This window comes from Pristiophorus japonicus, chromosome 12 (genome assembly GCF_044704955.1).
Source record: "Pristiophorus japonicus isolate sPriJap1 chromosome 12, sPriJap1.hap1, whole genome shotgun sequence".
Lineage (NCBI taxonomy): Eukaryota > Metazoa > Chordata > Chondrichthyes > Pristiophoridae > Pristiophorus > Pristiophorus japonicus.
The window spans coordinates 157,061,064-157,080,436 of NC_091988.1; the positions used below are offsets into that span (position 1 = coordinate 157,061,064).

Genomic DNA, 19,373 nt, shown 5'->3' on the forward strand with positions numbered 1-19,373 from the left:
TGAAGTGAAAGCAGATCACATATCAGGAAGAAGTATTTTCATACTTAAAGGGGCATTGCTTTATTGAAAAAGTGTTGTGATAAATCTGTTTTTTTTTGGTCGGAAAGAAAGGAATACTTTACATTTTCATTATTATGACAATGTGTGCCAGAAACACAATGATGCATTGCCACAATTTAAATAATTTTGTTGTATGTTTGTGAATAAAAGTTTCTCAGTTATTTACAAAGACAGCGCTCCTTTAATGATGTAAAAATATCCACCTGTGGTGAACGGTACAATTTAAATAAAGTGTAATTGTATGCAAACCGTTACTGCGCGTCAGCTATTACATTGTGGAAACAAAAGTCATTTTCGCTGAGGAGTGGGAGTGAAAGAGAGAGCAAGCATTCATCTTGACACAACATGGCAAGCAGTGAGTGAAAATGCAGGATTATTTGCTTTGATTCTCTTTCTGTGCTTTCCTTTTGCTTTAATGACTGAGTTTTCTATGATCAATCTTCCTGATTGACTCCGATTTGAATACTTGGAGGAGCTGGACCTGACACAAGCCAGGTTCCTTTGTTTGGCGGGTGGTTGTTTTGGTGCCTTAAACTTAGCATCTCATAGAAATCAATAGGGAGGCAAAAGAAACAAAAGGAATGCATGGAACAGCAAGAAAAGCTTTCCGAGATTAATTTTTCCGATGATTCTAATGTGAGAAAGGGTGGTGTATATACAGTACTTAAATTAAAGATTTGGCTGTTTTTTGTGGTTAGTTTGTTTTCCCTCTCCAGGCACATCAGGACCTGGCTTCAAGTGGTTTATGCATATTGCAGAAGTGATTCGAATTTTAGGCCTAAGCGTGCCAAAGCTGCAGTTATTTTGCTATTGTTCTGGCTTTGGTGGAACTTATGTACTGGAAGCATTTCGGTTGGGCTGCTGGTATTTTGAATTTGCTTCATTTGTATAACCAAATGGATCCAACAGCAGCACACACAAGATTTCCAAGAACACAGCTGTTCACAAATCATGAACACAAGACTAAAGGAACCACAAGTCCACAATTTTGTGCAAACGGAGTTACTCAAAAGTCGTGATTGTGATATTTTGACCTCAATATTAATCCCCCCCCCCCCCCCCACCCCGCCCCCACAAGATGGGCAGGAGAGTCTAGAGGGAGGGTGGATAAAACATTTTAAATGGAGACCGTGCCCCTGACCCACCATGGAGAGGCGGGACACCATCATTTAATGTCATTAAATAAGGCTCGCACAATGCAATTTAATAGTTGCTGGCCAGGTGTCCCAGGGCTCGGGAAATCCAGCAGTAAATGGGAGGAGGGAGCTACCAACTCAAGAAGGTAAATGCCTTTTGCAGCATTTCTTGTGGGCCAAAATGAAGGATGCCCCTCTCCCCCCAACCACACCTTGGTCTTAAGGACGCTTTCAGCATCGCTCTACAGTCATGGTCTTTCTCGCTCACTCCTGCCGCAATCAGCAACCTCTCCCCCACCAAGCCCCAAACTTTCGCTCCCTCTCTTCCAATTTCCAGGGACTTTCTCTGAGGGTCCCGGGCTACAGTCTCCTGCTGTTGGTTTTCCCACCTGGAAGCCGGTCAGCCTGTCAATTCTGCCAGTTGTAGGTCAGAATACAGAACAAAAATATTATGATGAGTCCTGCCATTAAATTTGGCAGGAGCTCTGTGTCCCTAGCCTTGCCGGGTATTCCTCACTTCCCATGCTTGCAAACATCATCAATCTGCCTCTCATGCCCGTTACTCTTTCTACTTCCTTCAAAACTGGTATTATCTCTTCACTTTCTAAGAAATCCACTCAAATCTCCTTCACTCTCTCCAACTACTGCCAAATCTCAATCTTTTCCCAACCAAGGGTGGTTACCAATGATAACTGGTACACTCTATTTTTACCAATTAAGTTGGAAAGAATCAAATCCTTTAAGCATCTCCTGGCAAATTTCTAACCTTTCTCCGAGTATATTTGGAGGTTTAATCTGGTCCAAATGATCTGTATTATTTTGAATACTTATGTTAATGTAAGGTTTGTGCTCTGGATTTCAACTTGATACGAGGTTTGAGAACATAACAATGAATTTCATTTTGTCGAGACAAGGGACATTGGGGACAATTTTAACCGAACCCGTCCATCGGGAAACAGACTGGATCGGGTGGAACGTTGATTTTACAACCTTCCCGATGCTCCTCTCCATTGAAGTCAGTGGAGAGTAATATTGGGCCCAAATTTCGGCCTCAGTTGCTCCTGATTTTTTGGAGCAACTGGTGTAGAACGGAGTATCTTAGAAATTCAAATTCTCGGCATTTAGTTTGCTCCAGTTCTAATCAGTTAGAACAGTTTCACTTTGGAACAGAATTTTTTTTTCAAAAGGGGGCGTGTCCGGCCACTTACACCTGTTTTCAAAGTTTCGGCAGTGAAAACTTACTCCAAACTAAGTTAGAATGGAGTAAGTGAAGATTTTTGTACGCTCGAAAAAACCTTGTCTGCACTTTAGAAAATCAGGCGTAGGTTACAAATCAGGCGTAGGGAATGGGGGGGGGGGGGTTTAAAGGGAAGTTTACAAACATTAAACACTTCAGTTTTACAAATAAGGAGCCATCATCAATAATAAATGATAAAAACATCAATAAATCAACCAATAAATCAATCACAAAAAATTAATAAGAATTTTTTTTTTAAAATCAATAAATAAAACATTTTCTACTTACCGACTGCAGCACCAGGAGCCCTCCAACAGCATGCTGGGACACCCCCACCCACCTCCCCAGTGTGTCTTTGTCAGTGTCTCTATCTCTCTGTCTGTCTGTCTGTCTTTGTGTGTCTCTCACTCTCTGACTGTCAGTGTCTGTGTTTCTGACAGCGAGGGGAGGGGGAGGAGGGGGGTTAGAGGGAGAGAGGGGGGGCAGGGGGAGGGGAGGGAGGGAGGCAGATGGGGAGGGAGGGGGAGAAGGGGGAGGGAAGGAGGAGAAGGGGAGGGGGAGAGAAGGAAGAGGGAGGTATAAGGGGAAGGGGAGGAGGAGACGAGGAAGGGGGGAGGAGAAGGGGAAGGGGGGAGCAAGAGGAGAAGGGGGGAGGAGGAGCAGAAGGGGGAGGAGGAGGGGAAGGGGGGAGGAGAAGGGGAAGGGGTGGAGGAGAAGAGGAAGGGGTGGGGAGGAGAAGGGGAAGGGGGGGAGGAGAAGGGGAAGGGCGGAGGAGAAGGGGAAGGGGGGAGGAGAAGGGGAAGGGGAGAGGAGAAGGGGAAGGGGGGAGGAGCAGGGGAAGGGGAGGAGAAGGGGAAGGGGGAGGAGGAGAAGGGGGGAGGAGGAGGGGAAGGGGGGAGGAGAAGGGGAAGGGGGGAGGAGAAGGGGAAGGGGTGGGGAGGAGAAGGGGAAGGGGGGGAGGAGAAGGGGAAGGGGGGAGGAGAAGGGGAAGGGGGGAGGAGAAGGGGAAGGGGGGAGGAGAAGGGGAAGGGGAGAGGAGAAGGGGAAGGGGGGAGGAGAAGGGGAAGGGGAGGAGAAGGGGAAGGGGGAGGAGAAGGGGAAGGGGGAGAAGGGGAAGGGGAAAGGGGGGGAAAGGAGAAGGAGGGGAAAAGGAGAAGGGGGGTGGGAAAGGAGGGGTGGGAAGGAGAGGGGGGGAAAGGAGAAGGGGGAAAGGAGGAGGGGTGGAAAGTAGAAGGGGGGAAAGGAGAAGGGGGGAAGGAGAAGGGGTGGAAAGGAGAAGGGGGGAAACGAGAATGGGCGGAAAGGAGATGGGGGAAAGGAGAAGGGGGGAAAGGAGATGGGGGGAGGAGAAGTGGGGTGGAGGCTGAACGGGCCGGGCACGGCCCGTCCCCAGCACCAGATTCACAGGTAGGTGGCGTTGGGTCGGGTCAGGTCCGAGGTCCGGGGTCGGGAGCACGGGTCGGGTGGGGGAAGCGGGAGTCGGGTTGGTGTCGAGGTCGGGTCGGGTCCAGGGGCGGGGAGGGGGGAAGTGGGAGTCGAGTCGGGTCGGGAGGAAGCAGGAGCTGGGCGTGGGAGTCAGCCTTATGCATGCAGCCCCAGTGAGGCCATTCGGCCAGGGCTAGGGGCTGCGTGCTTCGGGCCCCTCCCACACAGTTTTGGGCGCTTGGAGCAACTGCGCATGCGTGCGCACTGTAGCGCACATATGCAGAGGTCCCGGCACTGTTTTCAGCACAGGGATCTAGCACCACCCCCCCACAGCTCGTGCTGCGCCGCGCCCGACTCAAGAGGACCAGCAGGGAGCCGGAGAATCTGTAAGTTTTTATTAGGTACATTTTGTGGCGCGAAAAATGGGCGTCCAGGTCGGGGCTGCGCCGTTCTCGGCACGGCCCAAAACTTGGGCCCATAGGGTGGGGTGTAAAACTGGCGTACCACCTAATCACTTCAGTTTCCCAACCAGGTTGACCTACATTGGCTCCTTATCCAGCAACGCCTCAATTTTAAAATTCTCATCCTTGTTTTCAAATTCCACAAAGGCCTTGCCCCTTTCTGTATCTGCAATCTCCTCCAGCCCTACAACCCTCCAAGATCTGTGCACTCATCCAATTCTGACCTTGCGAATCCCCAATTTTCTTCGCTCAACCATTAGTGGCCCTGCCTTCAGTTGCCTCGATCCTAAGCTCTGGAATTGACTCCCTAAACCTCTCTGCCTCTCCACCTTCCTCTCCTCCTTTAAGATGCTCCTTAAAACCAACCTCATTTACCTGTGTCCTATTATCTCTTTATGTGCTTAGCGTCAAATTTTATTTGATAATCATGCCTGTGAAGTTCTTTGGGCCGTTTTATTGCATTAAAGGTGCTTTATAAATGCAAGTTGTTGTTGTGAATGAACCAGAGACTATATCAACACTTAAAAAAAGATTACATAGGTGGGTGAAGGAAAGGAATAAGGGATAGGCGAGCAGAGAGAGCACATACCTGTGTGGATTAAATACAAGGCTTGGTTAGTCTGAACGGCCAGTTTCCATGTAATAATATGTATGTCATTTTATATAATCCCCTCCACTATCACTCCTTTGTAATCCACCTCTGGGGCAGTGTCCTGCCTAGTTCTGCTTTTGCCTGACACAGTGCAGGCATTACATTGCTGCCAATGGCTCTTTGCACAGTCACCTCTTGTGTACCCGAGAAATCCATTCTTGAGCCCCTCCCCTTCATTATTATCCGTTACTCTTGGCAACATTATCCAGAAGCAGGTGGCCGCCTTCCAAATGTATATTACCAGCATCCAAATGTGACTTGTTGCCTCCTCCATTGACCAAAGATTGTTGTCACGGGCTCAAACTTCCTGCCTGTATCAGGACATGGCTGATCTAAAACTTCTTCCAGCTAAGTGTTGACAAAACTGAGTCCATCCTCTTCTCCTCTCAGCACCTTCCAGCTTCCAGTCTCGAGTCCGCTGCCTTCCATTCTGCTAACTCAAGCTGAGAGAGAAAGTGCTTCTTGTTTAACCTTGAGCTCAAGCTTTCTCCTCCACATCTACTTTGTTACCAAAAACGCCTTCTTCCCTCTCTGCAACATTGCCCGTCTCTGCCCAATCTTTCGGCTCTGCTGCTAAACCCTAGTCCATAACTTCAGTACCCCAACACTTGACTTCTCCAATTCATTCTTAGCTGGCCTTCCTACATCAGCCATCCACAAGCTTCAATGCATCCAAAACGCTGTAGTCCATGTCCTCATCCACACTACATCCCGTTCTCGTCACTCTATCCTCACTGCACTAAGTCCTCCCCGTATCCCATCAACCCAGTCCTAAGTCGTGATCTCCCATCACTCTGTCCTCTGCAAAATCCTTCAGCCTCCTGTGCCCGAGCATGGTGATTTCAAAATTCCCACCTTATTCTTAAAACTCTCCATGGGCCCATCCTAGCCCCATCTTAGTGATCCGCTCTGGTATTACATCACTGACTGCAATGGCGGCTTCTCTAATATCAAATCTCTGCTCACGTCTCATACAATCACAGAATCATAGAATGGTTACAGCACAGAAGGAGGCCATTTGGCCCGATGAGACCGTGCCAGCTCTCTGCAAAATTCCATGTTTGCCAGGACTGTGAATTTGACTCAGCTAGTCCCACTCTCCCGCCCTTTCCCCATAGCACTGCATTTTTTTTTCAGGTTCTTATCCAATTCCCTTTTAAAAGCCATGATTGAATCTGCCTCCACCACACTTTCAGTCGATGCATTCCAGATCATAATCATTCGCTGAGCATAAACTTTTTTTCTCATATCGCCTTTGGTTCTTCTGCCAATCACCTTAAATCTGTGTCCTCAGGTTCTTGACCCTTCCAGCAATGGGAACAGTTTCTCTCTGTCTACTCTGCCCAGACCCCTCATGATTTTGAACACCTCTATCAAATCTCCTCTCAATCTTCTTTGCTCTAAGGAGAACAACCCCCAGCTTCTCCAGCCCATCGACGTAACTGAAGTCCCTCATTCCTGGAATCATTTTTGTAAATCTTTTCTGCACCTTCTCTAAGGCCTTCACATCCTTCCTAAAGTGCGGTGCCCAGAATTGGACACAATACTCCGGTTGAGGCTGAACCAGTGTTTTATGAAGGTTCATCATAACTTCCTTGCTTTTTGTACTCTATGCCTCTATTTATGAAGCCCAGTATCCTATATGCATTTTTAACCACTTTCTCAACCTGCCCTGCCACTTTCAACGATTTGTGTACATTTACCCCTGGGTCTCTCTGTTCATTCCCTTCTCTTTATCACTGGTAGCTGCTTATTTAGCTCCTGCCTTCTGGAATTCTCTATCCTGTTCACTTTACCTTGCCACATCTCTCCTTGCTTTCAAAAACCTCCTTTAAATCCTCCTCTTTCACTGAGTCTTTGATTCCCGATCCTGGCTTCTCCATTATCCTTTCCTCCCCTATGCTCCTTATCTACTGTATTCTTATCCCTCATTGCAAAATATTCATACGACAGCATCCTACACATGAGTAGCACTATATCCATTCAAGATGATGTATCTTTACCCTTCAATAGTTAAGGGATAGCATGGGGTGTAATAATATAAAATAATATAAAGCACGCATTTCATCTATAATTAAAATGAGGTTAAAAACCCTTTGGGGTGAAATTACACAAAATGATATTGGTGTATAAATATATAATATTTGAAGCTCCTATTTATGCTATTTTAACAGAGGTGGAAATTGGTTACTGTCTCATTAAAGGTTTACATGCTAAAATCGTGCAGCACAATTTGCCACTGACACTTTTAATTTTATTTAGTTAATTGTCCCCACAGACAAATAACGGAACAGCTCCAAACTATAATAAGTACAATTGGTGATGCTATTCAGAGCCATATGGACCACCACTAGCGATGAGGTGCTCAACAGCTCTTAAACTTGGCCGTCTGCTCCTCCTCTCCTCAAAGCTTCAAGAGCTCAAAACCTAACACATATTTTTCCTTTATTTAAGCTGCGGATTGTGTGAGTTACACTGACTTTCACTGTGAGAAGAACAACCAAGAGCACCGGACCTCTGAGATCAGCACCAAGCGACTGATCGTCAGGCGGGGACAGACCTTCCACATCACGGTGCAATTCAACAGAAATCAATACAATCCAGACAATGACAGATTTAAACTGGTTGCCCAGACAGGTAAACAATTTGGAATGAGTTGGGGAATTTCACGATGACTATTAGTTATAACATAAAAAGGGAAGTCTTTTTTCATTGTTGTTCTTATTCTATTTTTGTTCCTGATTTAATACCACTGATTTTATTGTGTTTAGTTGTGTTTTATGTGGATTGATTTATGTGGGTTGAAGAGCCAGACGAGTCAATGGCTGGCACACAGATTGTGGGGGATTCATATTAAAATGTTGAGTGGCTGATTATTTTTTTCTGAAGTTTAAATATTCACTAATGTATCAGACAGGAAGTACCAGACAGGAAGTATCAGCAGGATGTACCAAGCAGGATGTGGAAAGTGCGATGTCAATTTCAGACAACACACAGTAATTTTATGTTGTTATGAATTTTGCGGCCTAAGATTTGTGCAATCACTACAAGGAGTGTTAGAATAAAGAAGTTTATGAAAGGATTGTTTTTGGGCACTGTGTTTAGTCTCCTGCTTGTTATTCTTTCCATGGGAGGTGATCATTCTGATTTGAAGGTGTTCTGAACATATGAAAAGCGTGGGAAAAGACATTCAGGCCCATCTAGACTGCCCCATTCAGACATGGTAGACAACCATACACATCCCGACGCAGTCACTAACCACACAATCTCTTAGCAGAGACCACAAAAGGGGAAAAGATCCAACTGCCAATTGAAAAATGTCCTGGGAAATTTCTCTCTGACCGACTATGCAAAACCCATAACTTGTCATAATTGCAATAAACTAGTAGCTCACCATCTACAATTGTCCCCTGCAATCACAAACCTATGAATTGCTTTTTTAATATCATTTAGACAGTTTTAATTGTAATGAATTATTTACTTAGACCCAAGTAGGAATGCTTCAATTTCCAAAAAACAAAATCTGAATTCGCAACCATTGGTAGTTTAAGACCTACAGGGGTGGAACTCTCTCTTCCCATACCAATAGGCTTGCCATCCAAACCCCACCCTGACAGTTTTGTGCGATGAGGTTCATTAAGCGGTGATGGTTGAATTCCCTCCTGCAAGTCGGGTCTTGTCAGTGGCCCCGAGCAGAAGCTGAGCAATGCTGCAGTGGAACCACTGCTGTCGCAACTGCAGTAACGGCAGCCACAATAAAAGGGCAGAATGGCTGCGAAGACTATGACAAATCTCCCACTGAAGGCCAACTGAGACCTAGGCCTTCATCAGGAGACCTTGGGGCCGCTAACCCATGGGCTGCTGCCAGGCTTTGGTTGGCAATCTCAGAGAGCAGCAGGAACAGAGGTGGACAGGAGTGAAATGGGCCAGGAATCGGGATCTGTCTCCCCTCCCCCGTCGGTGTTTGCATACGTCAGTCGGGGAAGGAGCAGCCAGTGACAGTGTTTCCTGGTGTCAGGAGAGAAATCCAGATCAAGCAGAGAGGCTGTAATTGTGCTCCCACTTCCACTGCTATTGCACTTCATTCAGGCAGGGTCGTGGAGGAAAATCCAGCTCACAATCATTTACCCCTTCACCTTAACACCTCATCATAGCACTGTGATAAATACATTCGAGGAAAGTATTATGGGCTAGACGTTCCTATGAGCCCCTCAACACCCGATTGCCCATTCAGAAAAACCGCTAACGTTTGGTGAGAATTTCCACTTTTATGTTTAAACTAATTAAAACTAATTGCCCAGCGATAAAATGGGCGTTCACCTTTATTGTTGGCGGTTTTCTCGGCGGTTAAGGGGAAACTAAGTAAAATGGGCGGTTCTTACCGGAATGGACGATAAGTATTTAAAATTTAGTCCGACGCTGCGGTTGGGCCTAGAGAGGGGGAAAACTTTTTTTTAAATTTCAATAAAAAAAATAAAAACGTAAAAAGCATTCCCAAGACACTTTTACACCGAATCACTGTTTATATATTTTTTTAAATAAATAAAGAGCCTGTAACTTACCTTTCTTTGCAGAGTACTCATCTACCGCCCTGTTTAAGCAGCTTTCACAGGGCAGTTCCTTCGGCGATCTGGAGGGCTCCCTTCCATTGAGACTAAACTTACGCCTTGGCGATTTTTTCGGCATTGCACACCGGCGGTCTGGTCCTGGTGTGTTCAGATGTGGGCGATACCACTAAAAAACTAAGAGGGAAACTTTCACCGGGTGGAAAACATAAGAACAGAACATAAGAACATAAGAATTAGAAACAGGAGTAGGTCATCTAGCCCCTCGAGCCTGCTCCGCCATTCAACAAGATCATGGCTGATCTGGCCGTGGACTCAGCTCCACTTACCCGCCCGCTCCCCATAACCCTTAATTCCCTTATTGGTTAAAAATCTATCTATCTGTGATTTGAATACATTCAATGAGCTAGCCTCAACTGCTTCCTTGGGCAGAGAATTCCACAGATTCACAACCCTCTGGGAGAAGAAATTCCTTCTCAACTCGGTTTTAAATTGGCTCCCCCATATTTTGTGGGCTGTGCCCCCTAGTTCTAGTCACCACGACCAGTAGAAACAACCTCTCTGCCTCTATCTTGTCTATCCCTTTCATTAATTTAAATATTTCTATAAGATCACCCCTCATCCTTCTGAACTCCAACGAGTAAAGACCCAGTCTACTCAATCTATCATCATAAGGTAACCCCCTCATCTCCGGAATCAGCCTAGTGAATCATCTCTGTACCCACTCCAAAGCTGGTATATCCTTCCTTAAGTAAGGTGACCAAAACTGCACGCAGTACTCCAGGTGTGGCCTCACCAATATCCTGTACAGTTGCAGCAGGACCTCCCTGCTTTTGTACTCCATCCCTCTCGCAATGAAGGCCAACATTCTATTCGCCTTCCTGATTACCTGCTGCACCTGTAAACTAACTTTTTGTATTTCATGCACAAGGACCCCCAGGTCCCTCTGCACCGCAGCATGTTGTAATTTATCCCCATTCAAATAATATTCTCTTTTACTGTTTTTTTTTCCAAGATGGATGACCTCACATTTTCCGACATTGTATTCCATCTGCCAAACCTTAGCCCATTCGCTTAACCTATCTAAATCTCTTTGCAGCCTCCCTGTGTCCTCTACACAACCCACTTTCCCACTAATCTTTGTTCATCTGCAAATTTTGTTACACTACACTCTGTTCCCTCTTCCAGGTCATCTATGTATATTGTAAACAGTTGTGGTCCCAGCAGCGATCCCTGTGGCACATCACTAACCACCGATTGCCAACCTGAAAAGGACCCATTTATCCCGACTCTCTGCTTTCTGGTAGTTAGCCAATTCTCTATCCATGCTAATACATTTTCTCTGACTCCGCGTACCTTTATCTTCTGCAGTAACCTTTTGTGTGGCACCTTATCGAATGCCTTTTGGAAATCCAAATATACCACAAACAGCTGCACCGCCAGGAAAATCGCCGAGAACCCGCCGAAAATGATAGCAAAGTTTAGCCCTTTTGAAAGCTTTAATTTGGCTGGCATAAACACTACAACCGGTCCAAATCATATTAATATTTATAGCATCAATGCCCTATTAGAACACATGCAGGTGATTCAGTGAATCACTTAACGTCTTGCCAAAATCATGAAAGAGGAAGTCAGTTCATGAAATCAATTCTTTATTGATGCTTATGAAAATACAATTAGCAGTATCTTAATATAAACAGTAAGAGAACTCAAGGCACTCAAATAGATATTATTAACATATGGAATGAATGTCTGAGGTTACAAATGCAGTTCAAGTGTATCAACTTGGCTATACTTCGAATCATAGAATGGTTACAGCACGGAAGAGGGCCAATCGGCCCATCGAGCCCATGCTGACTCTCACCTAGTCCTACTCCCCTGCTCTTTTCCCGTAACCTTGCAATTTTTTTGGTTCGCGTACTTATCCAACTACCTTTTGAAAGATAAATATGAGTCAACCTCCACCACCCTTTCAGGCAGTGCATTCCAGATCTTAACCACTCGCTGCGTAAAAAAGATTTTCCTACGTCGCCTTTGGTTCTTTTGCCAATCACCTTAAATCTGTGTCCTCTGGTTCTCGACCCTTCTGCCAATGGGAACATTTTCTCTCTATCTACTCTGTCCAGACCCCTCATGATTTTGAACACCTCGATCAAATCTCCTCTCAATCATCGCTGCTCCAAGGAGAACAACCCCAGCTTCTCCAATCTGTCAATGTAACTGAAGTCCCTCATTCTTGGAATCATCTTCGTACATCTTTTCTGTACTTTCTCCAAGGCCTTCACATCTTTCCTAACGTACTGTGCCCAGAACTGGACACAATACTCCAGTTCGGGCTGAACCAGTGTTTTATACAGGTTCATCATAATTTCCACACTTTTGCACTCTATACCTCTATTTATGAAGCCCAGGATCCCATAAGTCTTTTTAACCACTTTCTCAACCTGCTCTGCCACCTTCAACAATTTATGCACACATAACCCCAAATCTTTCTGTTCGTGCACCCACTTTAGGAGTGTATGATTTAGTTTATATGTCCTCTCCTCATTCTTTCCACCAAAATGCATCTCTTCATATTTTTCTGCATTAAATTTCATCTGCCACGTGTCCGCTCATTTCATCAGCCTGTCTATGTCTTCCTGAAGTCGATCACTCTCCTCCTCACTGTTCACTATACTTCCAAGTTTTGTTTGATCTGCAAATTTTGAAATTGTGCCCTGTACACTCATGTCCAAGTTATTAATATATATCAAGAAAAGCAGTGGTCCTAGAACCGACCCCTGGGGAACACCACTGTATACCTTCCTTCAATCCAAAAAACAACCGTTCACCACTACTCTCTGTTTCCTGTCACTTAGCCATTTTCATATCCAGGCTGCCACTGTCCCTTTTATTCCATGGGCTTCAATTTTGCTGGCAAGCCTATAATGTGGCACTTTGTCAAATGCCTTTTGGAAATCTATGTACACTACATCAAACGCATTACCCTCATCAACCTTCTGTGTTACCTCATCAAAAACCTCGATTAAGTTGGTTAAACACAATTTGCCTTTATCAAATCCATGCAGCCTTTCCTTAATTAATCCACACTTGTCCAAGTGACTCTTAATTTTGTCCCTGATTACTGTTTCTAAAAGCTTCCCTAGTATCAAGGTTAATCTGACTGGCCTGTAGTTGTAGGGTTTATCTTGGAATCAATTATGTTTATGTCGGAATTAAAGATGAAATAGCAGCACATTTGGAAAGCAGTGACCGGATCAGTCCAAGTCAGCATGGATTTGTGAAAGGGAAATCCTGCTTGACAAATCTTCTAGAATTTTTTGAGGATGTAACTGGTAGAGTGGACAGGGGAGAACCAGTGGACGTGGTGTATTTGGACTTTCAAAAGGCTTTTGACAAGGTCCCACACAAGAGATTTGTGTGCAAAATTAAAGCACATGGTATTGGGGGTAATGTACTGACGTGGATAGAGAACTGGTTGGCAGACAGGAAGCAGAGAGTCGAGATAAATGGATCCTTTTCAGAATGGCAGGCAGTGACTAGTGGAGTACTGCAAGGTTCAGTGCTGGGACCGCAGCTATTTACAATATACATTAATGATTTAGATGAAGGAATTGAGTGTAATATCTCCAAGTTTGCAGATGACACTAAGCTGGGTGGCGGTGTGAGCTGTGAGGAGGATGCTAAGAGGCTGCATGGTGACTTGGACAGGTTAGGTGAGTGAGCAAACGCATGGCAGATGCAGTATAATGTGGATAAATGTGAGGTTATCCACTTTGGTGGCAAAAACATGAAGGCAGAATATTATCTGAATGGTGGCAGATTACGAAAAGGGGAGGTGCAACAAGACCTGGGTGTCATGGTACATCAGTCATTGAAAGTTGGCATGCAGGTACAGCAGGCGGTGAAGAAGGCAAATGGTATGTTGGCCTTCATAGCTAGGGGATTTGAGTGTAGGAGCAGGGAGGTCTTACTGCAGCTGTACAGGGCCTTCATGAGGCCTCACCTGGAATATTGTGTTCAGTTTTGGTCTCCTAATCTGAGGAAGGACATTCTTGCTATTGAGGGAGTGCAACGAAGGTTCACCAGACTGATTCCCGGGAAGGCAGGACTGACATATGAGGAGAGACTGGATCGACTGGGCCTGTATTCACTGGAGTTTAGAAGGATGAGAGGGGATCTCATAGAAACATATAAAATTCTGACACAATTGGACACGTTAGATGCAGGAAGAATGTTCCCGATGTTGGGATAGTCCAGAACCAGAGGACATAGTCTAAGGATAAGGGGTAAACCATTTAGGACTGAGATGAGGAGGAACTTCTTCACTCAGAGAGTTGTTATCCTGTGGAATTCCCTACCGCAGAGAGTTGTTGATGCCAGTTCATTGGATATATTCAAGAGGGAGTTAGATATGGCCCTTATGGCTAAAGGGATCAAGGGATATGGAGAGAAAGCAGGAAAGGGGTACTAAGGTGAATGATCAGCCTTGATCTTACTGAATGGTGGTGCAGGCTCGAAGGGCCGAATGGCCTACTCCTGCACCTATTTTCTATGTTCCTATGTTTCTATGTTACACCCTTTTTTAAACAATGGTGTAACATTTGCAATTCTCTAGACCTCTGACACCACCCCCCCCCCCGTATCTATGGAGGTTTGGAATATTATGGCTAGTACCTCTGCGATTTCCACCCTCAATTCTCTCGGCATCCTAGAATGCATCCCATCCGCTCCTGGTCATTTATCTACTTTAAGTACAGCCAGCCTTTCTAATACCCCTTCTTTATCAATTTTTATTCTATCAAGTATCTCAACTACCTCCTCCTTCACTATGTGTTTGGCAGTATCCTCTTCCTTGAAGACAGATGCAAATTACTCATTTAGTATCTCAGCCATACCCTCTGCCTCCATGCCTAGGTCTTTTTGGTCCCTAATTGCCCCACCATTCCTCTTACTACCCTTTTACTATTTATATGTCTTATTACAAGTGGATATTATGCTCAATGTCCAAGACTGACATAATGTTACTCGGTTGTATCAAACTCCTATGCATAATGGTTCAAAGAAGATCACTGCCACCTTCTCAGGGGAACAAGGGATGATAAATAAATGCCAGCCTTGCCAGCAATGCCCACACCCCAAGAACAAATAGATTAAAAAAATTGAATGCAGTACTCAAAATGGGGTCTGACCGAGGCTCTGTACAAATGAAGCATAATTTCCTCACTTTTGTATTTCAACCCCTTTGAAATAAAAGGCAACGTTCCAATCGTCATTTAGATTACTTTCTGTACCTGCACACTAGCTTTTCGAGATTTTTGTACATAGACGGCTAAATCTCTTTGCTCCTTCCCAGCTTTTAAATATTCCGATTTATCCTGCTTAGATTCAAAGTGGATGACCTCACACTTCCCCACATTGAACTCCGCCTGCCATTGTTTTGTCCACTCATTTATCCTGACTCTGTCCTTTTGTACCTTCTTGCTCCTATTCACACAACTCAGCAATATCCGCAAACTTGGATGTACAACTCTCTATTCACTCATCCAAGTCATTAAAATATATGATGAAAATGTGAGACCCCAGAACCGGTCACAGGAGGACTCTACTCGAAGTTGTGAAGGGCGCAGCAGGCAACAACCATGTGTGGCAGACCTGTCCAGGCAGTGACCATATGCCTTGAAGACTGCAATACTTCTCATGATGACCATTCTTTCGAGACCAGTGTCTCACTGTAGCATTGCTCTGTTGCTGTTTGGGCCACTCTTTATTGGGGTCATTATTCATGGGAGCAGGATAAGCGCCTGGACCTTACAGCTCATTTCTGATTGGCTGGCTGCTGCTTATCCACGTGAGCAAAATAATCTGACATGATGTGCCTGTTGAAAGACTGTGTGAATCTGGCATTTTGACGGCAAGTCACTATTTTTGATTACTGACTAAAAGTAAGTTTCATCTGCTGTCGAATTCATTTATTTCTGTTCATCTCTCTTTAGGGCCAAACCCTTCAGAGACATCTGGGACTAAATTCCTGTTTTCACTGTCGGATTCAATAAATAAAAGGAGATGGAGTGCAGTTGCTGTTTCCTCCTCCAGAAGCAGATTGTCCCTGAATATATCCTCATCGCCAAATGCTAAGATTGGTCGTCACAGCTTAGTTCTGCAGAAAATAACTCCGGGCCAGACGGTGAGCCAGGTGCTCGGGGAGATTGTTCTACTTTTCAACCCATGGTGCTCAGGTACTGCTCCGTTTAATACTAGATTAGAAATGATTCCTGCATTAGTGAGCTAGAACCAGATTGTAAATGAAACAAAAGGATATTACTTTATCGTAGAGTTACCTTTTCATATACTCTCAACAACAATAACTTGCATTAAAATATGCTTTTGATGTAGTAAAATATCCCAAGGAGCTTCACAGGCTCTATCCAGAGAGTGGGTCTCATAACAAAAGCTGTCCTTACTTGTACAGAAAAGGTAAACATAATGCGCCAGATCTTGCTGTAGCACGGCATCTCATGGCGGGCCCTGATAGTTAGATATTTTCTGCATCCTTCAGCCCAAAATTTGTTTGCTCTGTAAATTACTGGAAGTGCGAGCTGATAACAGCGTGGTGAGGGCACCAGGGCATGTGGGACCTCAGTGAATGGTGGGACCAACAGTGTATCTCCTTAACCAATGGGATTTAAGGTTTACGAAAGAAACAGGAATGACTGTGAAGGAGGGTAAATTAGAGTCAAATCAGGAACAGAACGAGAAATAAAGAAAGGGAAAGAAAGACTGGATTAAGAGAGGGAGAGAAAATGGATAGAAAGAAAATGTAAGAACAAATAAAAAAAATTACATTTTTAAAATCTCTAAGAGCAATTTACCACCTGAAGGAATGAGACTTCACAGTTTAAATTGTTCAATTTCTGGGCCAGAAAGGATGATTGGCATTGCATAAACAATTATCACGTTGTTAATAAGGTACTTATGCACTTAATTACCAGATATAGATTTCTGTGGTGAGTTTAATGAGCAATTCATGTGAAAATCCAGCATGTTCCTAAAAGGCTAAGGGCGATGCCGATTGTACAAAGCAAATAGCAGAGTGGAATAAATCGACCAGCAAGTTCTAGAGATTCGCAGCTCACAGTGTAGCTCTTAATTCCCTGAACTTGTTGCCTGATTTGCATATTAATAACACCGTGCATCATTAACACCCTATTATTTTTACAGCAAGATCACTGCTGTTGTGTGAATGATGTCCCAAATTCTAAAATCTCCACAGATAAGTATTGTGTTCCTAACACAGATGAGACTGCACACAGGGGGGTTAAAGTAACAGTCCTCAGTCTTTATTAAGACACTCCAGAGTGAGTAACAGGCCTTAGGGGCCGGCTTATATACAGTGCTTCCAAGGGATGCTGGGATCCCTTGGGACTTCAGGGGATGCGCTCCCTGGTGGCGGAATATGGGAGTGCATGCTTTACAGATATACATCATTCCCCCCCAAAGTCAAAGTGAAAACTGTTTACAAGGTGAGGCGGTTGGGAACCTTTCTTTCCCTGGTGGACCACCTTGGTACAAATGTCTGTTCTAGTGTGTTGGCTGTGCCCTCGCTGGGCTAGCATGTTGTTGGCTCTGCAGAGCTGCTGGGTGAGCCTGGCCTTGATGGGCTGTTGGGCATGATGGGTTCAATTTCCTGGTCCGGGGTGGTGTCGTTGATCCTTTGGGTGTGTGTTGTGGACTCGAAAAAGGTGGTGTCTGCTGTGGGTTGTTCAGGGCAGTCTGTGAACCGCAGCCTCGTTTGGTCCAGGTGCTTTCTGAAAATTTGTCCATTGTCTAGTTTGACTACAAACACCCCACTCCCTTCTTTAGCTATCACTGTGCCCGCAATCCACTTGGGGCCATGTCCATAGTTTAGCACATACACAGGGTCATTCAGATCAATTTCCCGTGACACAGTGGCACGACCATCATTTACAATTTGTTGCTGCCGCCTGCTCGCCACCTGATCATGCAGGTTGGGGTGGACCAGCGAGAGTCTGGTTTTAAGTGTCCTTTTCATGAGTAGCTCAGCCAGGGGCACCCCTGTGAGCGAGTGGGGTCTCGTGCGGTAGCTGAGCAGTACTCGGGACAGGCGGGTTTGGAGTGAGCCTTCTGTGACTCGTTTAAGGCTCTGTTTGATTGTTTGTACTGCCCGCTCTGCCTGCCCATTGGAGTCTGGTTTAAACATGCCGAGGTGACATGTTTGATCCCACTGCAGGTCAGGAATTCTTTAAATTCGGCACTGGTGAAACATGGCCCGTTGTCACTGACCAGTATGTCAGGCAGGCCGTGGGTGGCAAACATGGCCCTCAGACTTTCAATGGTGCCAATGGCTGTGCTTCCCGACATTATTTCACATTCAATCCATTTTGAAAAAGCATCCACCACCACCAGGAACACTTTACCGAGAAACGGGCCCGCATAGTCGACATGGATCCTCGACCATGGTCTGGAGGGCCAGGATCACAAACTTAGTGGTGTCTCTCTGGGCGCGTTGCTCAATTCAGCACACACACGGCATTGCCGTACACAGGACGCTAAGTCAGAGTCGATACCAGACCACCACACATGGGATCAGGCTATCGCTTTCATCATTACTATACCCGGGTGTGTGCTGTGGAGATCCGAGATGAACGTCTCCCTGCTCTTTTTGGGTAGCACGACGCGGTTACCCCACAACAGGCAGTCTGCCTGAATGGACAGCTCGTCCTTTGGATCTTGGCTGGTCCAAGTCCTAATCTGGCAGGCCGTGACAGGTGATTTATCATTTTCAAGCTCTTCCATGACTATCAACAAGTCTGCGGGCTGCACCACCATCGACAAGTTTGCAGGCTGCGCCATTTCCATCCCCATGGTGGGCAATGGTAGCCGACTGAGAGCATCCACACAGTCATAAGAACATAAGAACATAAGAATTAGGAACAGGGGTAGGCCATCTAGCCCTTTGAGCCTGCTCCGGCATTCAACAAGATCATGGCTGATCTGGCCATGGACTCAGCTCCACTTACCCGCCCGCTCCCCATAACCCTTAATTCTTGGTGCCTGGCCTGTGGTGGATAGTATAGTTATACGCTGATAGCGCGAGTGCCCACCTTTTTATGCGGGCTGAGACATTAGTATTTATCCCCTTGTTTTCAGCGAACAGGTATATGAGGGGCTTGTGATCAGTTTCCAGCTCAAATTTGAGGCCAAACGGGTACTGATGCATTTTTTTTTACCCCGAACACACATGCTAATGCCTCTTTCTCAATCATGCTGTAGGCCCTCTCAGCCTTAGACAAGCTCCTGGAGGCATAGGCGACAGGTTGCAACTTCCCCGCAATGTTAGCTTATTGTAATACACACCTGACTCCGTATGATGACGCATCACATGCTAACACGGGTTTTGCACGGGTTATACAATACAAGCAGCTAGTTAGAGCATAAAATGTTTCTGGCTTTCTCAAAAGCAATTACTTGGTTTCCCCATACCCAGTTCTCACCTTTACGCAATAACACATGCAGGGGCTCTAAGAGGGTGCTTAACCCCGGTAGGAAGTTACCAAAATAGTTGAGGAGTCCCAGGAACCACGGCAGCTCCGTGACGTTCTGTGGCCTGGGCACGTTCCTGATAGCCTCTGTCTTGGCGTCTGTGGGCCGAATGCCGTCCGTCGCGATCTTTCTCCCCAAAAACTCCACTTCTGTTGCCATGAAGGCGCATTTCAACCTCTTCAGCCGCAGCCCTACGCGATCCAGTCGCTGGAAGACCTACTCCAGATTTTGTAGGTGCTCGATGGTGTCCCGACCGGTGACCAATATGTCATC

General features: G+C 45.5%; 1 protein-coding gene across 1 annotated transcript in view; it reads left to right on the forward strand.

The window, feature by feature from the left end:
- Positions 1–365: 365 nt before the first annotated feature.
- The window catches only part of LOC139277021 (protein-glutamine gamma-glutamyltransferase 2-like), a 34,960-nt gene continuing 15,952 nt past the window's right edge, over positions 366–19,373 (forward strand). Inside the window, exons 1-3 of the mRNA XM_070895027.1 lie at positions 366–415; positions 7,426–7,608; positions 15,533–15,775. Of these exons, the coding sequence (XP_070751128.1) occupies positions 406–415; positions 7,426–7,608; positions 15,533–15,775 (436 nt within the window). The 5' untranslated portion in view covers positions 366–405. The remainder of the gene's footprint in view (positions 416–7,425; positions 7,609–15,532; positions 15,776–19,373) is intronic.